At 42.1% G+C, this 27,470-nt stretch overlaps 1 protein-coding gene across 1 annotated transcript in view; it reads left to right on the forward strand.

Moving 5' to 3' along the window:
• The window catches only part of Nup188 (nuclear pore complex protein Nup188), an 80,974-nt gene that overhangs the window by 1,652 nt on the left and 51,852 nt on the right, over nucleotides 1-27,470 (forward strand). The window contains exons 8-21 of the mRNA XM_075696170.1: nucleotides 3,751-3,807; nucleotides 4,451-4,519; nucleotides 7,028-7,075; nucleotides 7,169-7,255; nucleotides 9,317-9,393; nucleotides 9,618-9,692; nucleotides 9,797-9,836; nucleotides 10,193-10,384; nucleotides 14,996-15,085; nucleotides 19,223-19,288; nucleotides 22,069-22,191; nucleotides 24,802-24,931; nucleotides 25,504-25,554; nucleotides 25,661-25,732. Of these exons, the coding sequence (XP_075552285.1) occupies nucleotides 3,751-3,807; nucleotides 4,451-4,519; nucleotides 7,028-7,075; nucleotides 7,169-7,255; nucleotides 9,317-9,393; nucleotides 9,618-9,692; nucleotides 9,797-9,836; nucleotides 10,193-10,384; nucleotides 14,996-15,085; nucleotides 19,223-19,288; nucleotides 22,069-22,191; nucleotides 24,802-24,931; nucleotides 25,504-25,554; nucleotides 25,661-25,732 (1,177 nt within the window). The remainder of the gene's footprint in view (nucleotides 1-3,750; nucleotides 3,808-4,450; nucleotides 4,520-7,027; nucleotides 7,076-7,168; nucleotides 7,256-9,316; nucleotides 9,394-9,617; nucleotides 9,693-9,796; nucleotides 9,837-10,192; nucleotides 10,385-14,995; nucleotides 15,086-19,222; nucleotides 19,289-22,068; nucleotides 22,192-24,801; nucleotides 24,932-25,503; nucleotides 25,555-25,660; nucleotides 25,733-27,470) is intronic.

Here is a 27,470-nt window from a genome sequence, read left to right on the forward strand (position 1 = left end):
AATGTTAGCTTTTGCTGAGTAGGCTTTATAACAATGGCAGACATTGTAAATTGTGCGATAATTGTTAATGCAGTCAATAATTTCCGCATTTCCACACTGCAAAATAAATGTAGCACAGCAAACTAACTAGAACAGCAGCTCATTACATGGTTCATTTCTCAAAAGTTCCTGTGCAGAGACTTTGTAACAATTGATGATTGTCCTTTAAATACGAGCTGACTACAGTTCTGCAATTGCAACATTCCTTCCAAAGTCATTAAATTCAAATATAGTTAGCAAAATAATTAATGACTGTATTGCCAATTCATGCGCAAGCAAAAAATTCATGCGCAAGCAAGCAAAAATTTTCATTTATCAGAGACTATAGATCGGCAGAATGACAAAACAATCACTAGCATTTACTCACCAATTTCTTAATTTTTTTTTCACTCACACACACTGGCACTTGTTCTCATTTGTACTCATGTCCAAGGGTTCTCAAACTGAGGGGGGGGGGGGGGGAGGTGAGACCTCATGTTCCAATGCCACTGCCCCCCTCTCCCCCTCACACCCTGAGTGCAGGCCCTCCTAAAATATAGCAAATTAAGCGTTGATTTCACATTGAGAAGTTTTTTTTTTGAAGTGCACCAAGAAGACAAAAACACAAAGAACCGACAGGACAAGGCAGTTTAAGAAGTTTTTTTGAAGCACACTGAGAAGACGAAAGACGATTTCACAGCAACAAAAATAGTTCAAGTGAAATGAGTCCTGGCTCCTGCGCCCACACTGAAAATACGCTCATGGAGGCTTTGCTGAGGTCCATTCAGATTTGCCGGTACTCGCTGATGTTCAATGGCTGGGCCATGCAAGCTTTTAGACTTGCATTACAAGAAATTATCAGAGTGCTTGCGAGTATGGTGTAAATGAGAATTATGTGGTTGTGGTATTTATGTTATGATTGTTGAAATCAGTCTTCCGAGGAGAGCGATTGAAAGCTCACCGTCTCTAATGGACACACGAACTTAGGCATTGATATAATTAAAACTGGTGTTTTCGCATTTGACATCAGCAATCATTTGCCTATATTTCTTTGTTCCAAGTCATACAACATGTCACGAAACGCAACATTTTTATCTTTCACAACAAAATTGCTGAAACCTCGTGGGACATACTATTTCACAACAAGGATGCAAATAATGCATACGAAGAATTTTTTTAGAATACTATAGCCAGTTTGAGCAGCTAGCTTTCCTTATGTTTGCTCTAAACTAAATAAAGAAACGCAAGAATTATGCGTGACTTCTCAACTTTCAAAAAGAATTAAAATTAAAAACAGGTTGTTCAATGACTTCATCAAAAACAAGGATCCAGACTTACTCAAAGCCTACAGGACTTACCAAAATCATCTGGATAAAGACGTCAAAGAGGCTTGGCGCGATTACTTTTTGAATTTGTTTATTTCAGCCGCTGGATCTATGGATAAAACGTGGAAAAGACTTAACTCAGTGTTAAAGTGCAAGACTTTCTCACCAGATGTACACATGCCTATTATCAATAATTCAGAGTTTACAGGCAAGGCCTTTGCTGATGCTTTTAAGAGGCACTTTGTTTTAGTAGGTAGTAGCTTTAAGTGTGGAAACCCCATTAATAACCTTCCTTTTAACCAGCATTCAATTTTTCTTACTCCTGTATCAGAAAATGAAGTAATTGGGATTTTTTAAGCTTAAGAAACATTTCTGTTAAAGACATTGATGGCTTTCAAGTTGAACCCATCAAAAGCTGTATATAATTTTTAGGTCCGTGTTTAGTTCATATCTTTAATTTTTGTCTTACCCAGGCTGTATTCATAAGTCAGATGCAAATTGAACGTGTAACTGTTTTGTACAAAAAAAAGATGATAGAAACGACCTCGGAAATTATAGACCGCTATCAGTACTTCCCATATTTTCAGAAGCTCTAGAAAAAGTTATTGCAAAATGATTTACGACTTTTGAAAACAAACAGTATTTTGTCAGGCACCCAGTTTGGGTACCGTAAGGGTCTTGGTACAGAATATACATTACTTACACAAAAAGAACACTTTTTAACAAAACTTGAAGAAGGCAGACTAGTTCTTGGTATTTTTGTAGATTTTACGAAGGTGTTTGACTGCCTTAATCATGACTTACTAATAAATAAATTAGAACATTACGATTATTGAGGGAAAGCTGCATCCTGATCAAATCTTACCTTCAGTACCAAACTCAAATTGTTAACGTAGATAGTAATTACTCCGACCCGTTGCGGCTTACGTTTGGTATACCTCAGGGTGACATTCTCTGGTCGTTTTTATTTAACATTTATATAAATGATATTATGTCTCTAATATTATCTGCTAAATTAATTGTTTATGCTGATGATACCAGCATTTCTCTAACAGGAGAATCATCTACTGAACTAATTAATGAAGGAAACATGTTACTAATAGCACTACAAGAATGGGCTAACCAAAACTATTTAAGAATAAACGTCTCGAAGACCAAAGCAGTACTCTTTCGCATTAAAAACGAAGGTGTTACAACAAATAATTTTCTATCAATTGACGGATCTCCAGTATATCTCATACCAAGCTTTAAAACATAAGGAATAATTTTTTATCAAAATGTGCTATGGAATACACATATTGACACTAGGCAAGCTAAGCTGTCGCAGTTTGTTGGACTAATTTTCCAGAAACTGGCAGTATCCCACCCTCTAGCATTATGAAAATTATTTATAACACCTTGTTTCTATCTAGGTGAAACTATTGCCATATGGTATGGGGAATGACACAAGTCAACCTCCAGAAATTACACATATTGCAAAAACATTTTTTACGAGCTATAGAGGGTGTTTTCAATTACATCCACACTTCTCCTTTGTTCCGCAAATACGATATTTTACAAGTCACTAGGATCTGTGATTATAGAGTTTGTAAAACTTATAAGAAAGTACTAAAAACTGGTATGCCCTTTCTGCAGCAACTGGCTTATCTGGCAGAAAACAAAGCCATATATTCCACAAGAAATAATGAACTTTGGAAAGTGCAAACATACAAAACAACTTACGGTCAATAAACCTTACAAAACAAGTTACCCAGATTACTAAATACACAGAAACAAGCTTACATTAGAGAGCATAACTTTCAAGGAATTACGCATTTTTTTCAAACCCCCTTAATACCTTTGTCTCGCACCACTGCAGCTGTCTCTAGGTGTGACATTAGCTTTTTTTTTTTTTTTTTTTCCATAATGTAAATCGTCTTTATTTTTTTCTCTTCTTCATAAAGTTGTCGCAATTCAATATGTACTTTCGCATTTATAAGAAGTTTCTGTAAGTTTCACTATGGTTTATGTATATGGCATCACGTAGCTGTGCAGCCGGTATTTTGAGGGGGCCTGTGGCTTCGTTAGGCTGTGTCGGCAGCTTTTTCCGCTGGTCTCCAGCATCATGTATGTGTTTGATGTGAATTGGTGAACTTGATGCCTATAACACTTAATTTTCTTCAAGGTGTCACTTTTGGCAAGCTGCATTGACTGCATCAGCTCCAGTATTGTTGAAAACTTTGTGTACTCATTTGTGTGCTAGTACATTGGCACATGTTGACCAACAGTACCTTTATGGGAATGTATAAAATTATTTGCACTGTTAAAACTCGAAATTTGAAACTATGATTTTTTAAATCATCTTTTTTTATTTGATGTTTTGATTGATTGAAGAGAATGTTCCTTAATGTCTTTTGTTTCTGTTTAGAGATTGTTTGATGGATTTTTGGAGCGCTTCAATGAAAATGAGATAATCATCAAAAAGGTACCAATTTCACTTTTGATCTTTTTAAGTTTAGCATCTGTCTTAGTAGAACATCCTGTAAAACAGTGTTTATGAAAATGTCAGTGAATAGACTCTGACTGTCAGTTTGTGTATGGCATGATTGTGCTGGGCATAGTATTCAAAAAGAATTATTCCCACACACTTGGACTCATTTTTTCTTGTGAAATCTAACTTGGCTTCATCTGACTGAATCCACTCAAGTGATAAGGGTCACTTTGGTTGCATGAAAAGTGAACTTCAACATTGAATGTGATTGTCTGACAGTTCTCATTGTTTACTTTGTAACTTCATAAAAGTGCAGTACAACTGTGCGGTTTCTGCTATAGCTAACTTCTTTCAACTCTGCGTTGTTTAAATTGAATTCTCTCCTAATTCAGCCATGTTCGAAAGCTGCAAAAGGTTCTCAATTTCCTTTTTTTGCTAGCATACCATTCAAACAGAATTTACATGCCTCATAGAGTTTGAATGAACAGAAATTGTTTGCATAAACTTTGCCTTAATAGAACTCATCATATTATTACTCTTCGTGTTTGGAATATTGCGGCCGTTGTGTTGACTATAGCATTTTATCTGGCTCATGGAATGCACGGTCAATGAAGTCAACTCTGACTTACCCCGACAGATTATTGAGCAGTTGGATTTGATAGTTGAAATCCAGCAGCCCTCAAGAGAGTCTCATGGACCTTACATGGTAAGCTAGCATCACTTTTAGAAGCACAGTGACTTGCACTTTTGCCCCAGTTCATTCCTCCTGCTAGCAGACTGTGTCATGCTTTATCATATCATGTGTCCCTGCCGTGTTGTGTGCATTTGATCAAATTGACAGCTTTTTCGAAAATAAACAAAGAAAACTAAAGTAATGCTTAACAGTCTCGGAAGAGAACAGCAATTTACAATAGGCAGCGAGGCACTGGAAGTCGTAAGGGAATACATCTACTTAGCGCAGGTAGTGACGGCGGATCCGGATCATGAGACGGAAATAATCAGAAGAATAAGAATGGGCTGGGGTGCATTTGGAAGGCATTCTCAGATCATGAACAGCAGGTTGCCATTATCCCTCAAGAGAAAAGTATATAATAGCTGTGTCTTACCAGTACTCACCTACGGGGCAGAAACCTGGAGGCTTACGAAAAGGGTTCTACTCAAATTGAGGACGACGCAACGAGCTATGGAAAGAAGAATGATAGGTGTAATGTTAAGGGATAAGAAAAGAGCAGATTGGGTGAGGGAACAAACGCGAGTTAATGACATCTTAGTTGAAATCAAGAAAAAGAAATGGGCATGGGCAGGACATGTAATGAGGAGGGAAGATAACCGATGGTCATTAAGGGTTACGGACTGGATCCCAAGGGAAGGGAAGCGTAGCAGGGGGCGGCAGAAAGTTAGGTGGGCGGATGAGATTAAGAAGTTTGCAGGCACAGCATGGCCACAATTAGTACATGACCGGGGTTGTTGGAGAAGTATGGGAGAGGCCTTTGCCCTGCAGTGGGCGTAACCAGGCTGATGATGATGATGATGATGAGAGGCTCCTGGAACATGCATGCGGTAGGTTTGGACTTTTTCAGTGGAACACAGCTTTAAACGAGTACTGACGCATACTTTTGAAGTTGTTAAAACTTTACCATGTGCTTCTTACGTGTGTAAGGATGTTGGGAAGCACTTACAAGTTATTGTAATTTGATTCTGAAGTTAGGGTTTTGAGGCGTAAGCTTCCTTTGGCGAGCTCCCCAGTTCTGTCACGCGAAATGTGTACTGCCTTGTATCTGGACAAAAATGCGTAGTATTTTCCAAAGTTAAGACATTTAATCATTATGATAGTGTAAAAGTAGGAGATTGGTAACTTTTTTCAAGCAATAAAGAACAATTTAAAGCAAGAAAAAATATAAGAGCATGCCCATAGAGATACATAGGGCTTCTTAAAAAGCGCATGGAGAAGCTTATAGTAGGGGTGCGCCAACTGAAATTTTCATCTGGGCCACCTTGAAATTTGGGGGTGGTCCAACTTGAAATGTGGGGTGGGCTAATGTGAAATTTGGGGGTGGGCCAGCTTGAAATCTAGGGGTAGGCCAAGTTAAATTTGTGGGTAGGCCAACTTGAAATCTGGGGTGTGGGCGGGGGGCAACTTAAGTTTAGGGTCGGGCCTACTTGAGATTTTGGGGTGGCCCAATGTCCAGTTGAATGCTGCTGAGTGGTCCAAGTTATGAGCACGTCGTGGGCGAGCGGGCGCGTTTTCATTGGGCCTTGCTGAGGTGCAGTGAGAATGCAGGTGAGAGCTTGTGTGGACAAGGAATGCTCGCATGATACAGGCTTGCAAGAGCGACAGTGAAAGTCGACCATCACGGTGCGACCATCACGGTGACCATCACGGTGATACACTCTCCCCTCACGCAATGCCTCACGCGATGCTGCGGCAGCTGGTGTTCCCTTTCACCCGCTCTGCTCCGTTGAAGTGCGCTCGTGCCCGGTGTTCTGGCTGAATTGCTACGATTGCATTGAAGGGGTCGGATCCGGCGAGACAATCTGACAATTGTACGCTAAAGCCTAACCACTCTTTGCAACCGGAAAGGCCATGAGTAGACATGCATAAGCTGGGAAAGGCAAGTAAGCAAAAATGAGCAAAAACGAAGTCACAGCCGAGCCAAATAATGCTTACGCTTTAGTAGCCAATTCTCAGAATTTCTGTAGCTTTCTTCAAATGCTCGTGGCGTCATTGACATGGCACAAAGCAGAATTTGCTAATGTCATGTAGCAATAAGGCTAGATATGATAACTTTTCTTATTAAAAAAAGATGTTGTGGCACATTTCTTATGGCTGCGATCGCAGGAACAGAGTAAGCCAGTGTATCATGCTGTCATAACAATATCCACCATCTGGGTACTGAAACCAAAACTGATTCGTTAAAACAAGTATAATAAATTATTTAGGGCAGTCTGACACTTTCCAGTTTATTTTTCTAGAATTGCTCAGGCTTGGATCTACATTTTAGGCGAAAGAAAATTGAATAGAAAATGACCAAGTCACTAGTACTTCAAGGTCAGCTGACTGAACCTATGAACACAGCGACACGTGTCAGGCAGTTGTTATTCAAGGACATTGTTTCTTTTACACTACAGTTGTCTGGTTTACTTACCAACTCAATACGATTTCTGGGCTGGGTGACGTAATTCTGTTCAGGGCATCTGATCTGCTTCATTTCAGACGAACACCCTGATTGGTCAATGGGTCAACTACACACTGCAAGAACAAGTGAGTGCTTCTGAGCATGCCGCTTTCAATCTCGTTTCTCTTACATCTTATTGTGGTTCCTTAATATATATTTTTTTATTTGCTGTCTTTCAGTGTGAGCTTTTAAAGATCGTCCTTCTCTACTATAAGGATATGCAGCCAAAGCTGGAAAACATTATTCAGCTCCTCGACGTGTTTCAGGTATGGGAACCTTGATTGTGGCATTTCCATATTACCACATTCTGGTGGTGGCAATGTACAAGAGTTATTCTGTCCTTAGATATAACTGCACTTTAATTAACTTCACATAGTCTAATTTATAAATTAAAAGCCCTGCACTGTGGCATTCTGCTGTTGAGTTAAAGGTCATAGGTTCAATTCCCAGCCATGGTGGCCACATTCTAAAGGGTGGAATGCAAAAGTGCTTGTTTACTGAGTTTTAGGTGCACATTACTGAGCTGCAAAAAACAACAGTGATAGGGAAAAGGTTTCCTGAGAAGGCAAGGAAACACTACTACTATAGACATGACAGCAGTTGCAGGGAAATGGGATAAATTTGAGTCTAAGGTATGGTACGGTATGTTTTTGCTATTTCTGAAAAATAAACACCATGCAAAGTGGATAACTTAACGCAGGGTTTACAGAGGCAGAGCCAAATTAAAGCGCACTGTAGGGTCTAGGCAACACTGCGGCAGCAGTCGCACGTCAGATGAACGCTTCTTTGCCCGTCACAGTAGCCCTGCGGCTATGGCATTTCTCAAGGTTGCGGGTTTGATCCTGATTGGAGCAGCCACATTTCGACGGTGGTGAAATAAAAAATGCTCATGCACTTAGATTTAGGGACACGTTAAAGAACACCAGGGTGCCAAATTAATTCGTAGTTTGCCACTATGGCATGCCTCATAATCTGATTGTGGTTTTGGCACATGCAGCCCCAGAATTCAATTAAAGTTTAACACTTCTGCCACAATGCGATGTGCCATGTGAGGAAATGGATATGCTCAACCCTCAGAGGTTATGAAGTGTGGCACACAACAATGCCTCAAGCGAACACCTTCCCCTGTGTGTTCTGTGTACTACACAGATAAACAGCAGTGGTGCACGTAAGGTAACATTCAACATCAACTCACCACTCTCGTGTTGGACAAAATGTTGAAGAAATTAAACATTTGCAATCAGCGTCACCACTAATAATCGTTGCTCATAGCAAACAACTCAGAAAGCTTCACTTACATCAATTCCCGCAGTGACTGGGATCCGCATAATTTTTTCATTATTTTCTTTTTCTTTGTTAGTTGGCTGTTTTCTCCATGATTACGGTATGAAGCCTCACTGGCTCAAGGGCACCACAAATAATTAATTACGGTGCCTTTTACGCAGACAGTTCAGAATACACTTGTTGTCAGATGGGAAAAGGGAGACTGTTCACATCATGAAAAGCGGAGGTGGTGGTCACGGGGTATTACAAGCAACTTGAGAGGGTGCCAGTCAACATGGGTAATGGTTGAAGCCCATATAACGACTGTCACTGAAAGCTGCCGAATTAGCCTTTCTAATCAAAAAGGGAGGGGAACCTGCTTTCTCCTCTTGTCCTGTTGAGTGCTGAATAGACTCTGCTTTCTGCAGCATGGTCATGGTGTATGTACTGTGTATGCATCAATGGTGTCTAGTACCGCAAGACTGCCGCATCAGGTTTCGGTGATGTGGATAATCTCCTTTTTGTCATTCAAATCCACGCTACACCTGGTGCATGTCTTCAACTAGTTGCATTAAAAGGTAACATAATTAGTTATTTGTTGTACATTCAAGGAATTCTGGCTCCGTAGTGTAATTAGTGGGTCAACAGCTCTCCGATAAAGAAATGAAAATGAGGCATACATTTTCTGTCGGTGCTCTTATAAGGAATGCAGGTGGTCAAAATACTAAAGCCCCTCCTCTCTTTACAGCTCTCTTTCACCTACTGAGTGTCGCTTTGAAATGTTGAAACCATTATGAAATGAGCGTAGCACAGCAGACAAGGACAAAAATAAAGATGCCAAAAGGATTTGTGGTTTCTTCTTCTTCTTCTTCTTCTTTTTTTTTTTTTGTCTGCTTCGCTACCCTTGTTTTGTAATGGATCTCTACAAACTTGTCCGAATGTCAACCTTGTAACATTAATCCCAATAAATAAATAAATAAATAAATAAAATCACTTAGTGTTCTCATTCCTTGTTCTCTGTTCTTTGTGTTCTACATTGATTCTCATTGTTCGTTCTCCAACAGAAGCACAACTTTGGGCAGCGACGTTCTTTCAGGAAGCTTCTGGGTGACAGCCACAGGCCCATGCTGGATCTTATAAGGTATGTGAGGTGGACATATGATAAATCGAGCTTCAAAATTTCGCACTTGCATCTGACTAAAGTGAATCTGATGATTGGGTCATTACATTTTAAGTGCACTTTGAGACCGCCAACGAGAAGCACGTTCTGGTAATGCAAGCCTACCTTTGTGCAGCGCATTGTACTCAGAAAATGCCGACTCCCTGCGTATGTGCACTTATAATTTTCGTTGCACTTTGTTGCAGTTACTTAGAATGCCTTGTGCTCGTAGAGAGCCTTGATCTTGACTGGCTACATCGATACCACCAGGGGAGCATGATGTGAGTGTCTTCATCTTTCACTGTCAAAGCTGGGAGTCGAGTTGGGAACTTGAGCTTTTTTGTTTTTTCCTTTTTCTTCTTCCTCCCCCCCCCCCCCCATTCAGGACAGACCATCAGCTGCTGAAAGATCCGGACGCACTGCAGGTGAGACAACATTCAGTGGGACATATGTTTCTGTGCATTTTGTATGTATATATACTATCTTTTTCGCGTCAGCTTGTTTAAATTTTTTGGTTTGGAATTCGACTCTCTCTGTCTCTCTCCCCCATATTTATTTCACAGTCATGGAGATAAGCCCTTCTGTTGCAAGTGTAGTGCTCTGTGTGTGTGTATGGGCTTCTTGTGTGAATTGCAATTGCACCATCTATCAACTAATTTCTAAGCACCTCTGCACTGGATGCGTACACTTCCTTACAAAATGTGACGCCTCTGTTTCACTATGTGTGCAAGTGTAGTTGGCGCCATAGCACAGCAGCGTTGTCCTTTCCGTCTGCGTGCAGCAACTAGACCGCAGCATGTCCTGCCTGGGTGGAAACCCAGCCCACGGCCCCTTGCTGCTGTCATGGCTTCTCGTTCGCTCCTGGATCCTGCCGGGCACTCGGACAGCCGGACTGGGAAAAGAGGCTCTCCGAATGGACGCCTTTGGCTATCTCAACAGTGCGCTGCGGCACCCCGCTTTCTTTGGGGATGGGGTACGTTTTAGGGTTATCGGGACCGACATCTTTATCTCATCGCTGCTTGCTGCTTCGTGGTGCTCCTTATCGTTGTGCTGTTTCATGGTGCTCCTTTCATGAATTAGTCTATTCATATACCTACACTTGCCCAAAGGGCATTATTACAGCATTTCACATTGCAAAAAAATGGCATAAAGGAGAAAAAGAAATTAACAATAAAGGATATGAAAGATACGAAATAGTTGCATAACAAAAAAAAAAATGCAAGAGGTGCAACATACTTATAACAAAAACCTGTTCAACTATGCCTGGACAGCAGTAAGCGCTGAAGAACTTCGCTTACTTAAGGCTGTGCATGTTGTTGAGGTTATACAAAACAAAGGCACTTGAAAATGGTTACCTACAATTACCTATATACAGTCGACTCTCGTTACAACGGACCATGATAATCCGACAAAAAATGGCCGTTTTATCCGAAGTCCGTAATATTCGAAACGCCTCACTTCCAAAACTTTTGTCACGATGTCTAACAATTTATTGCTAAGAGTGAGTAACGAATGTTCCAAGTAAAAAACAAATTAAAAATGTCGTAGTTTTGCCCAAAAGCCAAAGCATCAATTGTGATAGCGAATTCAGCAAGATAAGCGCAGCAGCAGCAGCGAGCGCATTGACCTTCCCGCTGTGCGAGTGAAACGTCGAAAGCACAGCACATAAGAAGCTACCAGCACCGGGCACACTTTGTCCACTTTGTAGATTGATATCAAAATACAGCACCTACATGGGTGCGTACTTTGTCCACATTGTAGATCACTTTCAAGATAAGGTGGCCGCGCCGTAAGCAGCAGCTGCTGGAGTCTAACCCTCTCTCTCTCTCTCGCCTCCATGTCTTGCGTGCGATAAAAGATGGCGCATTTCTGCCCCGCCTTCCTCCCTCGTGTCTGTGATATTGAGCCACAATCGTCAGCTGACCCACACAAGTCAGCTGTCAGCCCATGTCGACACTGCAAAAGTATGTTTCATGCGCTTGATTTTGAAAAGAAATTGCTGCTGATTTTGTCCACTGTAGCTGATAGTCCATTGTAGCGCAGTCTGTTAAGAGTGAACATCGTTGCAGTATTAGGCAGAACAAATTAAGGCTGAAATATGGTCTGTTGTATCCAAAAGTCTGTTGTACCTGGGTCCATTGTAACGAGCGTAGACTGCACTATGCCAGTTCTTGGTTACCTGATCCAGAATTGCCTTGTTGTTCTAATGAAAATACCTTCTAATTTAATTTTGTATACATATTTAACCAAGCAAAGAATACTGCCATGATTTGAGACAAGTTCCATGTGCTCTGCTGATAGGGAAGTCCTGAAGACCTTCTTTTACCCTGAAAATATTGAGTGAATATTGCGTGTAGCATGATTAGGTAGGGTAAAGTGCAAATGTTAGGTTGGATAAAGTGCAATGATCATATGTTAGTGAGGGCTAGGGTTCACCTCAATTTGAAGAGAGAAAGAGTAAAATTGGTCAAGAAGATAAGGCCAACCTAGGTGCCGTAAGGGTAAAAGCAGACAAATTCAGGCTGGTACTTGCAAACAAATATGCAGCCTTAGAACAGAGATGAAGATGACATAGAGGTAATGAATGAAACCACAACTAGGCTGCATTCAGAGGCAGCAGTTAAAGTGGGAGATGAGGCACTAAGACAACCAGTAGGCAAGCTCTCCCAAGTAACAAAGGGTCTAATAAAGAAACGACAAAGAATGAAAGTGTCCAACTGAAGAGATAAGATAGAACTTACAGAACTGTCAAAACTGATCAACAAGGCAAAAATAAGGGATATTCGAAATTACAATGTGTGAAAGAGTGAGGAAGCCGTAAAAGATGGACACACCATGAAATCAGCAAGAAGGAAACTTGGCATAGGACAAACCAAGATGTATGCACCAAAAAACAAGCAGGGTAATATCATCGGCAATCTCAAGAGTATAGTAAAAGCAGCGGAAGAATTCTATACTGACTTGTACAGTACTCAGAGGACTCAGGACAACTCCATTTGGAACAATAATGAACAGGTTGCAGAGACTCCTTCTATAACTAGCGATGAGGTCAGAAGGGCCTTGCAAGACATGAAACTGGGAAAAGTGGCAGAAGATGGAATAACAGTGGATTTAATCAAAGATGTAGGAGACATAATGCTTGAAAAACTGGCAGCTCTCTACGAAGTGTCTATCGACCTTGAGGGTCCCTGAAAACTGAAAGAATGAAAACATTGTACTAATCCACAAAAAGGGAGGCGTTAAAGAATTGAAAAATTATAGGCCCATTAGCTTACTCTCAGTACTATATAAATATTCACCAAGATAATCTCCAATAGAACAAGGGCAGCACTGGACTTTAGTCAACCAAGGGAACAGGCTGGCTTCAGGAAGGAATACTCTACAATGGATCACATCCATGTAGAGTATCGGTGCACATAATCGAGAAATCTGCAGAGTACAATCAGCCTCTCTATATGGCCTTCATAGATTACGAAAAGGCATTTGATTCAGTAGAGATACCAGCAGTCATATAGGCATTACGTAATCAAGGAGTACAGGATACTTACTTAAATATCTTCGAAATTATCTACAGACATTCCACAGCTACCTTAATTTGACACAAGAGAAGTAGGTAGATACCTATAAAGAAAGGGGTCAGACAAGGAGACATAATCTCTCCAATGCTATTCACTGCGTGCTTGGAAGAAGTATTAGAACTATTCAACTGGCAAGGCATAAAAGTAAGAATTGATGGTGAATATCTCAGCAACCTTCAATTTGCAGATGACATTGCCCTGTTCAGCAACACTGGAGACGAGTTAGAACAAATGATTGAGGACATTAACAGAGGAATGTAAGAGTGGGGTTGAAGAATAATACACAGAAGACAAAGATAACCATGAATAGCCGGGCAAGAGAACAAGAGTTCAGGATCACCAGTGAGCCTCTAGAGTCTCTGAAGGAGTATGTTTACCTAAGCCAATTAACCACAGGGAACCCTGATCACGAGAAGGAAATTCACAGAAGAATAAAAATGGGTCTGGAGCACATAAGCCAGACATTGTCAGCTCCTGACTGGAAGCTTACCATTATCATTGAAAAGGAAGGCATACAATCAGTGCATTTCACCGGTGCTGACATAAGGGGCAGAAACTTGGAGTCTGACAAAGAAGCTTGAGAACAAGTTAAGGACCATGCAAAGAGCGATGGAACGAAAAATGCTAGGTATTATAACATTTAGAGACAGAAAGAGATCGGTTTGGATCAGAGCGCAAATGGGTGTAGCCGATATTCTAACAGACATTAAGAAAAAAAATGGAGCTGGGCAGGTCATGTAATGCGCATGCTAGATAACCGGTGGACCATTAGGGTTACAGAGTGGGTGCCAAGAGAAGGGAAGTGCAGTCGAGGATGGCAGAAGGCTAGGTGGGGTGATGAAATTAGGAAATTCGGGGGCACTAGTTGGTATCGGTTGGCACAGGACAGGGGTAATTGGAGATCGCAGGGAGAGTAGATCGTTTAGGTCGTGTAGGTGTAGAGATCGCAGGTCCTGTAGTAAACATAAAATAGGCTGCTGCTGCTGCTGCTGCTGCTGCTGATGATGATGATGATGATGTAGCATGATTGAGTTGACAGGTGATCAGACCAGGACTACAGATGTTGCCATTTACCAAAAGTACAGCTTTGGCATGCCAGAGAACAGTATGATCACAATAATGTCTTGTGCAAGTACAGTAACATGTGCACGTCTTTGGCGCTGTGCCCAATACTGTACAAACCATGAGCTTGTGCATTATCCAGTTTGTTTGTGATTCCTCACATAGTGAATGCTGTGCCTAAATCAGTGCATCTTTCTGTGAGTCATGCTTACTCATTGGTGTGCCTCACACAATCAGTGTGCCTAAAGAAATGCATGACATCAGAGGGCATTTTAGTTCAATTTCTCGAATAAACTGATGTCGCTTCTTGCAACATCCTTTTGGGGGGAGTCTTTGCACGGCACACTTGCCACCTTATACCTTCGGTGCAATATTAAATGTTTTGTTTCAGTGGTGACAGCAGTTGCTGACGACCTCACAATAGACGCTTGTTGGGCAAAACTAACTGCACTTTGTGACTGATCATGTTTGTGTGTTTGAGGTTTCTTGAAGCAACAGACAAGGTTGTAATGAAGCCTCACTAATAGTGTCACTTGCACAGTGTGACAATGTTATGATATATTTAGTGACTTCAGCTGTTAACATGGGAACAAATACACGTATGAATTTTACTACAGTTATTTTTCACCGAGGTCAGATGTGCTGTAATCAGCTGCTCCAATGAGACTTTAAATTCTTTCTATGCTTAATACGAATGAATGAATTCATAAATGGTAAAGAGTGCGGAAGCAGGGTCAGACCACTGTAAGCTTCCTGTGCCCTCGAAGACATTACAGCTCAAGATGTGCTAGGAAAGTCCAGACACGGTTTGTTTTGGAAGCACTTGAGTTTGGGTAGAAAGAGGCACAAAACCAACATACTTAGTTGATTTATGAGAAGTGCTGTACTATTAAAACATATAATAATATCCCGAGGCATGTACACTGCTTGACATCGTTTCGCAGATCCTTCCGAACAAGGTTCATGCCATTGTCTACGAGCTCGTCTTTCTCCTGGTTGCATCGTTCAATCATCGCAGCCTTGGTCCTATTGAGGTGAGAAGATTTAGCCCTTTAAGAGGCCATTCCAAAGATAATTTCTCAACGTGAAACATCTGTAGATTAATTGCACCATTGTGCCTTTTGCACTAACAGGAAGATAATTTGATTTTCTGGGTGTGCCAGCACGAACTACTTAGAATTGATAGGTCATCAAGCCTTTGCATTTTTTCAGATCTTCGCACTGATTTGCTAAGTATAAATTGATGTCAGTTGTGTATAAAGTAGCAACAGGATCACAAGAATAAACTGTTGGAAGTCACGGCTGTGTGTGTATATACGTACATGCTCTTTTTGTCCATGTCCAGCTCGCGCTTCTTTAATGTTCTTATCTAACCAGAAGTTGGTTAAACTAAAATTTTATGGTAGGTTTTGTTCTTATACAACAGATGGAGTGAGAAAGCTTATTGATTTAGAGTTTCTGTATATGGCTCCTTTAGGAGCCAAGGTTGTGCACAGGTCCACCATCTTGTGTGCAAAACGAAGCATGTTTTTGAGGGAAAGCCACACGTCACATTTACAGGAGTCGAGCCCATTATGACGTGAATGATTGTGTTTGATGTATGCTAACCCCCCCCCCCCCCCTTGTGGCCTACCTGCTTTATGTGGGACAATTTAAGACAACTTTATTGCAAACTTGAACATATTAGCTATGGTAATTGTTCGATTTCTTCTGAATGAATAGAAATATCCCATTGCACGCATTTAGATGATGTTACCTAGTGCTAAATCTTTCATTGCACACAGCTTAGTGGCGCCATGTGTCGAAACACATGCAAACCTTGGACGACTTCAAAATACGGGAAAAAATAAGGGTTTTATCGTGTGATGTCTGCACACACACACATACACACACAAAAAAACAATATAGACAAATTTTGGAAGCAGTCGTCTGGACGTTGCTCATTGAAGAAAGCATGGAACTGTGGTGACAAGAGTGATGGCTTCTTTGTGTTGTGTGGTTGCTTTGGAACCACTTGACTATTTTCGAAGAATGGGAGTGCGAGGGGCGATTGGGAAAACAAGGTCTCAACACTGGCTCCTTAAAGGGACACTAAAGGTTACTATTAAGTCAACGTGGACTGTTGAAATACCATCCCAGAAACCTCGAAACGCTAGTTTCGTGCCAAGGAGAGACTTATTCTAAGAGAAAATGCGTTCTGAAGCGTCCGCGTACCTCTAGCGCAGTTCAAGTTGCCCGCCCTCCGATCGAGGGGTACTGACATCATGGTCTCATAGTGACGTTGCGCCGTCGGTGAGTAAAACGGCGTCCGCAGACGGCGCTACGGCTTTTCTGCGCAAAACGCAAACGCGCGGCCAGAAACAGAGCCAAGACAGAGCCGACAGCAGAGCGAAAGCGGTAGTGTGGTGGCTAGCGGAAGGAGAAACGCGCGACCATAAGCTGGTACTTCATTCTATGACGCAAACTTCGACGCTCGTCGCAATGGACCCTGACAACGACAGATTGGCTCGCGATGCTGGGCTCAACTTCAGCGATTTGAGCACTGACGAGCGCGACCTGCTGCTGAGGGCTCGCGCTGCCGGCATCGTTGCGTGCTACGACGGTGGTCTCAACACCGGCTCTCCGGAGCGGGAAAGCAACGAGGGCTTCCCACGACATCACATGGATGTGGCATTCTCGCTGCTTGTTCCAAATGGAAGTTTCGCGAGCCTGCACAACCCGCACAGCACGACGCGATAACGAAACAACTGAAACTCCAAAGCGTGCGCGGCGCAGAGTCGAGCGAAAACGAAACCTTTCGACCACCCATACTACTGAAGGGTAACGTCAAAATGTTATTTTTTCTTAGAATCGAATAGACGTAGTCAAGTAGCATTTTCTTCCGTCTTATAATCGAATGAAATGATATTTTTAATATGAGTAGTTGAGTATTAGTAACACAAATTATGAGGAGTGCTTTCGTCATCGGGCTAGTACCGGAATGTCGCTGGGGGGTCTCAAATAGTGTCATGCATTTACCTCAATTTCTCGGTTACTAAAGCTCTGTTCGCGATTATATTGACGCCTTAGACATTCTAGAACATTGCTCTACCACTTTAACTTGACTTTCTGGTAACCTTTAGTGTCCCTTTAAAGAGAGCCATATACAGTAATTCTATATCAATTGTTCATGTTTGTCATGTCTTTTCTGACATGGCAAACCCACACAAAAAGGCTGCACTTTTTTTTTTAACCGATGCATGCCTTCATGAACTTATGAACTCCGATTCAGAGGACATTGATATTGATTATGAGGTGTCTTGACGAGACAATGACGAGGACACCATGTTGGCTGAGGAACACTGATTATCTTAATTATGTTTGTTTTATATCTAATTAAATCAATTAATTAGCATGCCTTAACTTCTGTTAAAATTTTCAGAACATTCATCAGTATATTGCCAGTTGGACAGAAATTGGACAGTAATGTAATTTGTTGCACTTTGAAAAAGGCACCCAAAAACCCAAAGGAGTAAACAAAAGCGTTCTTCGGCTCTGGTTCCCATGTCGCTCAGGTGGCTGCCACCGGTTTCATCAGGGTTCACACCTATGCCCCAACATCACTGTTCAGTTTGGTGTTAGATAAGGTTACCACGGAGCTATTATACCACATTCATGCTTGGCGATTTCTACGTGGTTTTGTTTGCGCTGTGGATGGTTGATTAATTTTTTTATGCGATTAACGATGAATCATAGATCATTTTAGCCTTTAATCAATTAATTGGGTTCGATGCAGGGTTTTTCATGGATTAATTGAATAATCAAAAGTCTTGCAGGGCACACTTAAAAAGTGTGAAATACAGTTATTTACTTTTGTAAGACCCTATTATGGATGTTTGAGAGATAGAACTAAGTTTGAAACACAAATTTTTAAACGTTTGATAAAGGATAATCTTTTAACTTGTTAAAGACTAAATGTAGTTGGCACTATTGGCTTTCGAAAAGATAAACAGTATACATTATAAAATGGTAAAAGTGCAAGGTGAAGTCCAACTTATGTGCAAGAAATTGTTGTGTGCACAGGGAAAAGAAAATTACTGGTTTATGATTTTAAACCACATGCTCTTTTCTACTGACTGAAGGAATGTCAATTGGCTGGGATGTTTGGGGGAAACCAACACCTCCTTCGAGTGGCCATGCAACCAGCATGTGAAAATAGATGCTGGGATGCTACAGATTTGCAAGAATCGACTTGAACTCCGTCGCTATGTCAAATACATGCTCTAAACTGGCAGGCATGCTGCACCATGTCTTTAGTGGACTGGCAGTGGCACAAAGATCAATGACTAGGTTGCTGTAGTATGCCTGTAATTGCGAGGGCATCTCAAGCCTCCAGCTTCAGAGAAGGGAAGTGTTCGGCTCAGCATCACTGGGAAAAACAGTCGACAGTCACTCTACCACAGCAACGCAGTCACTGCCCGTGCGCCACCATTCCAGTACGATTTGAAAATCTTCGCGTAACTCCTGTCAAACTCAAAAATGATTAATCGGACAGGCCTAAGCGATCAGGTCAACTAAATGAAAGGCGGACATCGATGAAGATGAATCGTGTTGCGGGATACATTTAATCGATGAATCCTTCATTGATATTACCAACCATACACCACGTAGACTCTGAGTGTGGTGGCCTCAGTGCATATACAGTTCAACCTTGTTATGACAAAGTCGCATATGATACAAAAATGCCTTCATTATATCCAGTATTAGTTGTAAGCATATATTTGTTACCCGCTGATAACAACAAGAAACATTTGAGATTTACTTCACTATAGCCGATAATTTGCTATCTACATGTTCGTTATGTAGAGGATAAACTGTATTTCAGAGGTAATAATAGTCAATACTGCAGGAAACAAGGCTGACGTTGCGGGCATCACAAAGTGTAAGTTGCTGTTTTATAACATGCCTGTGTCCATTGTGAGAGCCCATGGCTGTCACAGCAAATGAGCTCGAGGAACCACCTAAGTCTGCTGATTTCTTTTTCTTATGATTTCTGACAGTTGTGTGTATAGAGAACACACCACGTCCTACTGTTTTGCTCATGTTTGAAGGAACAGTGAAGCACTTGTTGCCTTGCTTTGTTGGGTGCTGCGAGTGTACTCGATGGCTCTTGCTTTTATTCTTTATTGCAGCCACTGTTTCATCTTGCAGAGAAGCTTCTTGAGTACCCAACTGTTGCCCAAGACTTCTGGAAGGAGGTTTGTTACTTGCTGTTGGTTTTTCCCCGTCTTCCTCGGGATGTTCCTTTTCCAATATTCCATTTTGTGGAGTGCTTTATTTTGTCACGCCCTGCAATTTTTTCTAAGCATGCTTGACTCTTCGATGGCCTCGGCTGTGTATTTACAGCACCACAATGCTGCTCTGAGTGTTTGTTGACGTCCTGTCCTGAATTGAAATATAGCTTAATCTGGGTGAGTTCGGATCCAGCATTGGAGTTTAGATTTAACGAAACCACTGCATGCCCCCATCTGGGCTAGAAGCGTGCGCAAGGTGTATCACAGTTTTATACAGCCAGGCAATGTCAGCTTTTAGGGTTAGCATTGCAATTTTTATATTGAAGGCCGTGCCACAGTGCGAATGACTTGCAGCATTTGTACACATGTTGTAAAGTGACTTGCCTTCATTTTCGTCAATACTTTCATGGCACGTGATACGTAGAGCGGCATCTTTATGGCCTTCACATGCTGTCTTGCAATGTTCCAAGTGGCAGGGGGGAGAAAAAGTTTCACATTTTTATGTATTATTGTGAGCAATTGTCTTTGTGATTAAGGGTAATGCACGCTGAACCATATCTGTGGGAGGCCTAAGGCTCATATGGCAGTGGTGGTGCTGCTTGGGTTATTGTTGCCTTGCATTTATGTGGCATTCATTCTGGACATTTTATCTGTCTTACTGATCGTAACATAAAAAAAACATGCTCATGTGCAACGGGGTTACCTGCAAAATAGTTATGAGGACATGTACGATGATTTACATTTTATCCCTCTTTCTCAATAACTTAAAGGACAGCATAATGGAATGTCAACTCTCACGCGCGAGGCAAGGGGTTGAGGCGAGAGAGGGTCTGCATTCTTCTCCGGCAGCTGGACATTTTATTTGTGTTATTGACGCCCTAATAACTCGTAACATAAGAAAAAAACATGCCTATGTGCAACGTGGTCACCTGCAAAATAGTTATGAGGACATGTACAATGATTTACACTTTATCCCTCTTTCTCAATAATTTAAAGTACAGCATAATGAACTGTCAACTCTCACGCGCGAGGCAAGGGGTTGAGGCGAGAGAGGGGCTGCATTCTTCTCTGGCAGCTGCTGCTCAAGGTGCGGCCGTGCAGGTGCCGTATCTTGAAAGCGATCTGCGATGTGGCCAAAGTGTGTGCCCGCGTGGGCCTCATCTTCAAAGCAAACTGCGATGTTTGCAGAGTGTGTGTAGTGTTGGTAACTTCGTATGCGCTGTGCCTTCGACGTTTTGTTCGCATTGAAGCAAGAGATGCACGAAGGTCAGTTCGCTAGCTGCTGCTGCCGCGATTCCTTACTCCAGCATTTTTAGCGAGTTTCCGCAGTCATTGAGCAAGATGGGTTCATGTTTACCCGTGCGTGCTTGACACCGTGCTTGTGAACTTAATTAGTAAGCAAATGTTTACAAGTTTCTAATGCTGATAAAGCTACTATATCCTTAGTTCGTATAGCTATCTACTAATTTGCTATCACCAATCGATGTTTCACCTTTCGGGCGAAAGTGTGTCATGATTTTTTCTCCGTGCCATGCATTGTGGGTCAGCGTGATGAACGCGCGGATGGCGCAAGAGCTATCTTGACGTTGGGCATGTCGAACCGCGTTGGTCGCGTTGGGTGCACCAGTGTGTCGAACTATATATGTTTTTCACGCAAACCTGACGCAGTGTGTGCGCACGTGTGCACTCACACTACGTCACACTATATATGCACTTTAACCGAGCAGTTTTTCTGACTTTCATTAGTTCGAATTTTGTATAATTCGAATTTTCGTGGCGTCCCCACAGAATTCAAATTAACGAGCTTTTACTGTAGCTGTTTGTCTGATTCAATGCACTATTAATCGCGATGCCATGAATAAGCACATTGCTGGGAAGCGTTAGAGTACTGATGAGTGTATGCTAGAAAGTTTTGAAACACTTGATGTAAATAAGCAAAGAATTTCAAATTTTGGTGCTACCTTTACTGTGACCTACAAAGCACACTTTCTAGGGCACAGTAAGATTATAAAGCAAACTTTTTTCCTTGCGAAATGGGAGAAGGCTAGGAGGAGTGTTGCTTGCCCGGTGACGCCCTGGGTACTTATAAGTTTTAAGGTTCAATTTGAACCATAAAAAACAAACTTTTGTGTCTTTGGGCGCTATATTTAATGTGACCCACTAAAACTGTTTTGTGAACTCAAATACATAATGCAACTCCTTTTTTTCACTGAATATGCAATGTGGTTTTGGCATGATGGTAGAGCACCCACTTTAGAGCTGTGGTTTTTTTTTATTAACACCCATGTATATCCATGAACCTTTCTTGCTTTACTTTCATTTCCAAAGCTTTGAGCGTGATGTTACAGAGAAATCCTGATTTGTAGCTCATGAGTGCTTAGCGCAGTAAAACGTTTTGGATGAAGGATTTGTAATAGGTGTTTCTGATTCAGAGCCTGTCATGGGTGAAGTACCTACATCAAAAGTGGATTTTTCTGTGACTGAAGTATTGAAATACTTTATTCACATTTTATACCTTAATCTTGAAATAAACTGTTTTGTGCATTCTGTGTCAACAGTTCTTGAGAAAAACTTGCACACTGTGTCTGGAGAAAAGAAAAAAGACACTCCAAAGAACTTAGAACTAAACTGCTAACAGAGAGGAAAGAATACATGACTTGCTAGTGACATGGTAAAAAACTGTGCTTGTACTATGCCACTCTTCGAACGCACTGCTGACCTTTCCCACTGTCTTCTTATCGCAGGGTGAAACTTCTGGACTAGGCCATCTGCTTGTCGAAGCAGAGGAAATGTTTCCCTTGAAGGCGGAACCACTGATCCAAATGCTAGCTGCATTAGCTAGGGCAAGCCCTGAGAGCTCACATAATGTGAGTATGCCGCTTCGTTAAAGATGAACCGAGGCTGTCTGGTCAAAAACTTTAACATCTGAACTTTGAACTAGTACTGTAAAATTCCCAAGACAGACGACCCAAATGGCACGACTAATCAGGTATTGACTAACCAGGTACCGTTAATTCTACCCTGGCAGGACTGATAAAATTGATCTAGTTATTTAGCGGGTCATATTAAATAATATGCAGAAAAAAATGCTAAAGCACACCGCTGATTGATTTGGCAGTATTTGACCAGTTCTAACACAATCCTGAATTGAATGTGCACCTCTATGTTATCAATGTAGAAAACTAACATAAAAAGGACATTAAAGCACCTTAACATAGTAGAAAGCCAACATGCCCTTCATTTTTTAGCAAGAAATACGTAGCATGCCTTATTCTTGCAAGAACAAAAAGATGCAACCAGCAAACTTTACCTTCACAGTATGTAAATTTATTTACACATAATGTTCGCCCTCGACAGTCTCAGACAGCACTTTATTGCTGTCTATAAACCACAATATGTCCTCCATACGATCCATTGCATGTTTCACATTCTTTACTTATCCAACAACTCTGGAACAATCCCAAACGGGGTGGCCCTCGTCTAGACTAACCACTTCACTAGTTCATTCTGCAACATATGCAATTCTTTTGAATACCATAAAAGACGTGATGCAACTTGTTGCTGCCAACTTAGCATATAAAATAAGTTACCTTTTAAATGAGCTTTTGTAATTGAAGAATGAAAGGGGAGTATTGTCACCGTCATGCTATGCGAGAACTTCATCTCTCACCATCTTGTGATGGCAATGGCGATGATGCTGCCTAGGCTGGCTTTGACAGTAAACTGTTGTGAAAACTGCGAACACGGTTTTAGTTTTGTATTCGATTTACTGTGCAGCCAATTTTTGGACAAATTTCAATCGCGTAAAAATTGTAGCAATTCATTGCGAACTACCCTTTTCACTTAAATATACTGCTGGGGCAGGCCAAAAATAGCCGTTTTCAACGGGAATTGACGTGTGTTTCATGCATTCATAGTACCTAAGCTATGTCAAGTAAAGCTACCTAAGTAAAGGGGTCGTTCTTGGAGTCGCCATAGAGCAGTCAGGCACGTGTGTGCTGATCAGTCAAGTGCGAATTATCCGGTGAAAGCCAATTTTAGGGTCAAAATGACGAAAGTACGGGTCCATAGAAATGTGTGGGTGCTGGCCGGGACCTTCAGTCTGGATCTAATTAACCAAAAACCTAATTAGCCAATGTCATATTAACAGAAGTGTACTGTAGCAATAAGGACCAGGCCAAGAAAAGTCAAAAGAAAATAACCAGTCAAGAAGGATGAGCCTTCCTTTATTCTTTGTTGTTTAAAACCTTTGAATGAATGGTCACTCTTACCAATGTGGGGGTGACGGAATTGTCATGTGTATTGCAAGTTATAACGCATGACTCTTACTATGGAATCGAAAGAAATTGGGGTACACATTTGGCAGCCACAGCTTTCTGTTGTAACACTTGTATGCTGCTTCTGAACTAATAAAGAAATGTTTCAGCTAAACTTACCACTCATAAGTAAGACTGTTGGGCAAGATGGCTCATGAATATAGAAGAAATGTGGCGTTATGAGATAGGACGAAGCAGTCGCTGAGTTGGTGTGCTCCTTGTTTCATCTCGTCTGGTTGGGCTGCTTTTTCCGGTAAACTTTACATTGTGCATGCTAGCTATTGATGTACACGGTCATATAGCTCCAAAGCTATTGTTTGGATCCCACCGATGGCATCGGTTGTTGGGAACTCGGCGCTGACGCCCGTGGTTGTACCTGGGTCGCAAGCCCCAAGGGTAGCGTTGGCCTGGCGGCCTGGGGTACAACTGGAAGCATCCGAAGGTCCCGGCAAAGCATGAGTCGACTGGTAACAACAAAACAACTTGTTTATTTTAACATCGCAAAGAGTTGGCGGTCAGGTTGACCGAAGTAGAGAGACGGGAGAGCACTTTACTCAACAGAAGAAATCGGAGCCCTCCTTTTGGCGTCCGGGGGCAGCTGTTTTTATACTCTCGCAGTTGAGGGCAAGAAGGAACCCCTCAATAGACTAGCACGTGATTGTACAATGGGCTAATGGTGACGCACACTGTCGTAGCGCCGCCGGTCGGGCACAAAGACTGGGAGGAGAAGGTAACTTCGGCTCTCGTAGCGCCTCTGGTCGGGCACAATGACTGGAAGGAGAGGGTGACCCCCTGCTGTCGCATCGCCGCCGGTCGGGCACAATGGCACATACACTCACACACGCACATGAAGACACGTGGCATCGGAACATGCCTGGAAACGCCTGGAAACGCCTGGAAACGCCTGGCGGGGAGCGTTGCGGCGACGCCGAACGGGCCAAAATGTCTGCCGCCCCGCCGCAGTCGCGCCGGCAAAACCGCGCGTCGCAGGCGAAACGCAACACTATGCACATGTATGGAAAAATGTGGTGGGCTTTAGCTTCCTTTTTACAAAATGTGTTGGTGCCTCACGTGGCAAGCACATTTCTCACTCCTCTTTTTTTATGGCAGTGACAGCTTCAAGTTATGGAAAGCTTATCAACGTTCCTGTTTTTGGTGCAGGTAATAACCAGGTTTGGAGGTGTGCCTTGCTTTTTGGAACCTCTGGACAGTGTGCCAAGTGACGTGTTGCAGGTTGTAGAAGATGGCTTGCGTGTTTCGCTGAGAACAACTCGATATCCCTACGGCATCCGTGAGTCTGAACTATAGTAATATTCTGCATGTTCAGAGTGGCACTCTATTGTAGTAAACATGCCAGTGCGTGGCTTATGCTGTGAACCATGTCGTGCTAGGAGTGGGTTCGACAACTTTTGCATGCAGAGGGAGCAGAACTAGCACTTTTTGTAGCGGGCAAGGTGGTACAAGTAATACCTTGTCTGCTTCAGAGCACATGTGCTGCAACACGTCGTCAGCTACAGGAGTGTGTGTTTCACAACTTTCCATGAAGGGAAGTTTGTTAATTCACAGCAGTGGCAGCCTGTTCCTGGACAACAGCACATTTACAGTCATTTCTGGGGCTTGATAAGACAGCTGGCCATTGACAATAGTGAGCTAGAAGACTTGTCTGCTACATGTTGTTCTGTGCCTGTGTAGCAGACGACATGGTGACGCTAATTCTGCTCATGCTGGCACCGATGGCAAGCACATTATGGAGCAGAAGCCATGCACTCACAGGATGCGTGCTAAGAATGAATCGCCCTGTACATATTTAGCAAACCTGCTCTTAATATAGTGCATTACATCTGTACATCTGCATTCATGCAGATGCACTGTCCATTCCACTTGGGACAGAAGGGACTGTGTTCAAATCTGGAAGTGAGTCACGTGAAAACATTCTAGTTTTACTGTATTTTTTTTTGGTGTTCACTGGGAAGTGTACCTAAATGCTCTTCTTTGTTCTCTCTGGGGTCGTCTGCTACAGATAGCTCACTTGTCCGCTGGCGGGTGAAGATTAATGGTTGGCAAGTCATCGTCTGCGAACTCTGCAAGCCTTGTAAGTCAGCTTTTTAGTTGCAGATCGCTGAGGTGTCTACCAGCCTGTGGGCAATAATAGTGTTGTTACAGGATTAGACATGGGAATTTTTGTTTTACCAAGAAACTGAAGTTGGTGTCATCTGCAACGCATTTCTTGACATTTTTCCAGATTTACTTGTGTGTTTTGCTGGATTGCTTATTTGCCAAGTTTCTGGTGGCACCAGTGATAGTACAAATGACTCAAATACATTCCTGCATTGTCATTTTTATGGTCACAAACGAACATTAATATATGGTGGTAGTGACCTCTTACACCTCTTCCGATGATATATAAATGAAGTTTTTTTATTGGCCTTTAGATGAGCATTGGAAGTTAACGACAAATAAATGACAAAATGCATTTGCTAGGATGGGCGATGCACGGAAACCTTTTGTTGGGTAACACGCCATACATCACCAAAATGATATAATGCCACATCTTTTAGAAATTGCTGAGTTACAATGTGTGTGCATCTTATTATATGGTGTATTGAAGATTTTGGGACCTTACTTATATTTTCGTCTGGCTTTTTCTTTTTTTGCCTGGTAATTCGAACTTTATTAGCCACAACGGACGCTCCCGACACCTATGGTGGCCCCCTTAATGGCGGCGTTGGTCTTGTCGGGAGCTTGAGGGACAGTGAATAGACACACATCAAATCATCCATCAAAAACGCCTATTTTTGGCCTACCCTAGGAAAAATTTCAAAAAATAACCGTGGCTCACTATGCCTGCTTACGATATTTTTAGCAGTTTGTGACACGTGCCTTTTTTTTTTCCTGAGTAGATTGGGCCGAAAATTGCCTGTGCGGTGCAAACGGATACAAAACCAAAACCACCTTTGTGGCGTTTGTATGCTTTACTGCATAACACTGGTGTATTGCGGCGAAGCTGACTTTAAAAAGCGGCCGCCATTGTGCATCACATATTAGACCCTTGCCCATTTTTCTTGCTACAAGATTGGGCACGTGCTAAATTTCTACTTTGTTTGGTTGCTTTATTGTGATTTCTATGTTCGTTTTCTACTTTGGACAGATAGAAAGTGGGCACATGTTTAATTCTGGGGTGTGTTAGAATCGGGCAAACACTTCCAAATGAATCAGCAGGTTGTTTTGCGTTTCTTGTGCATCTTGTTTAAGTCGACCCACCAGATAATTCGATGTTTTGTCGATATTGCAGGGTCAAATTAATGGAAGTCGACTGTGTGGAAATTTCGTTATATAAAAATTTGAAGTTTTATGCAAGTAATACAATCGCCAAGGGATTTTCCTTACACAAAAAGGGCCGTAAAATTTTCCATATGATCAGGCAGTCGAAAATAGAAAACTAATTTGAATGAGAAAAATAATTTCATTTTGTTGAATTTGAGAGTTGGGGACTAAAGATACCGTTTCACGTCGTGTCGACGGTATCTTCCCATCGATGGTACAAAGCGAAGGCTGTCAAACTTACGTGTCTGTCCTGCCGCGGCGGCTATAATGTCACTCAAAGTGGACTGACTTTATGACGAAGACTGCAGGCAGAGTGGAGGGAACGCTCCATCTGCCTCTCGCTTCAATCCATCTCCGAAACTCCAGATTACACAACCTCCAGCACTAAATGTGCTGCAAGACGGTGCACATGAAGCCACGGCCAGCTCGGCTCTCCTGACGTTGTGCCTGCCGCAGATTACCTTAAAAATAGGGCGCGCAGGCCGCGTATGGGCTCAGCTGCGCTG

This window comes from Dermacentor variabilis, chromosome 6, assembly GCF_050947875.1.
Source record: "Dermacentor variabilis isolate Ectoservices chromosome 6, ASM5094787v1, whole genome shotgun sequence".
NCBI lineage: Eukaryota > Metazoa > Arthropoda > Arachnida > Ixodida > Ixodidae > Dermacentor > Dermacentor variabilis.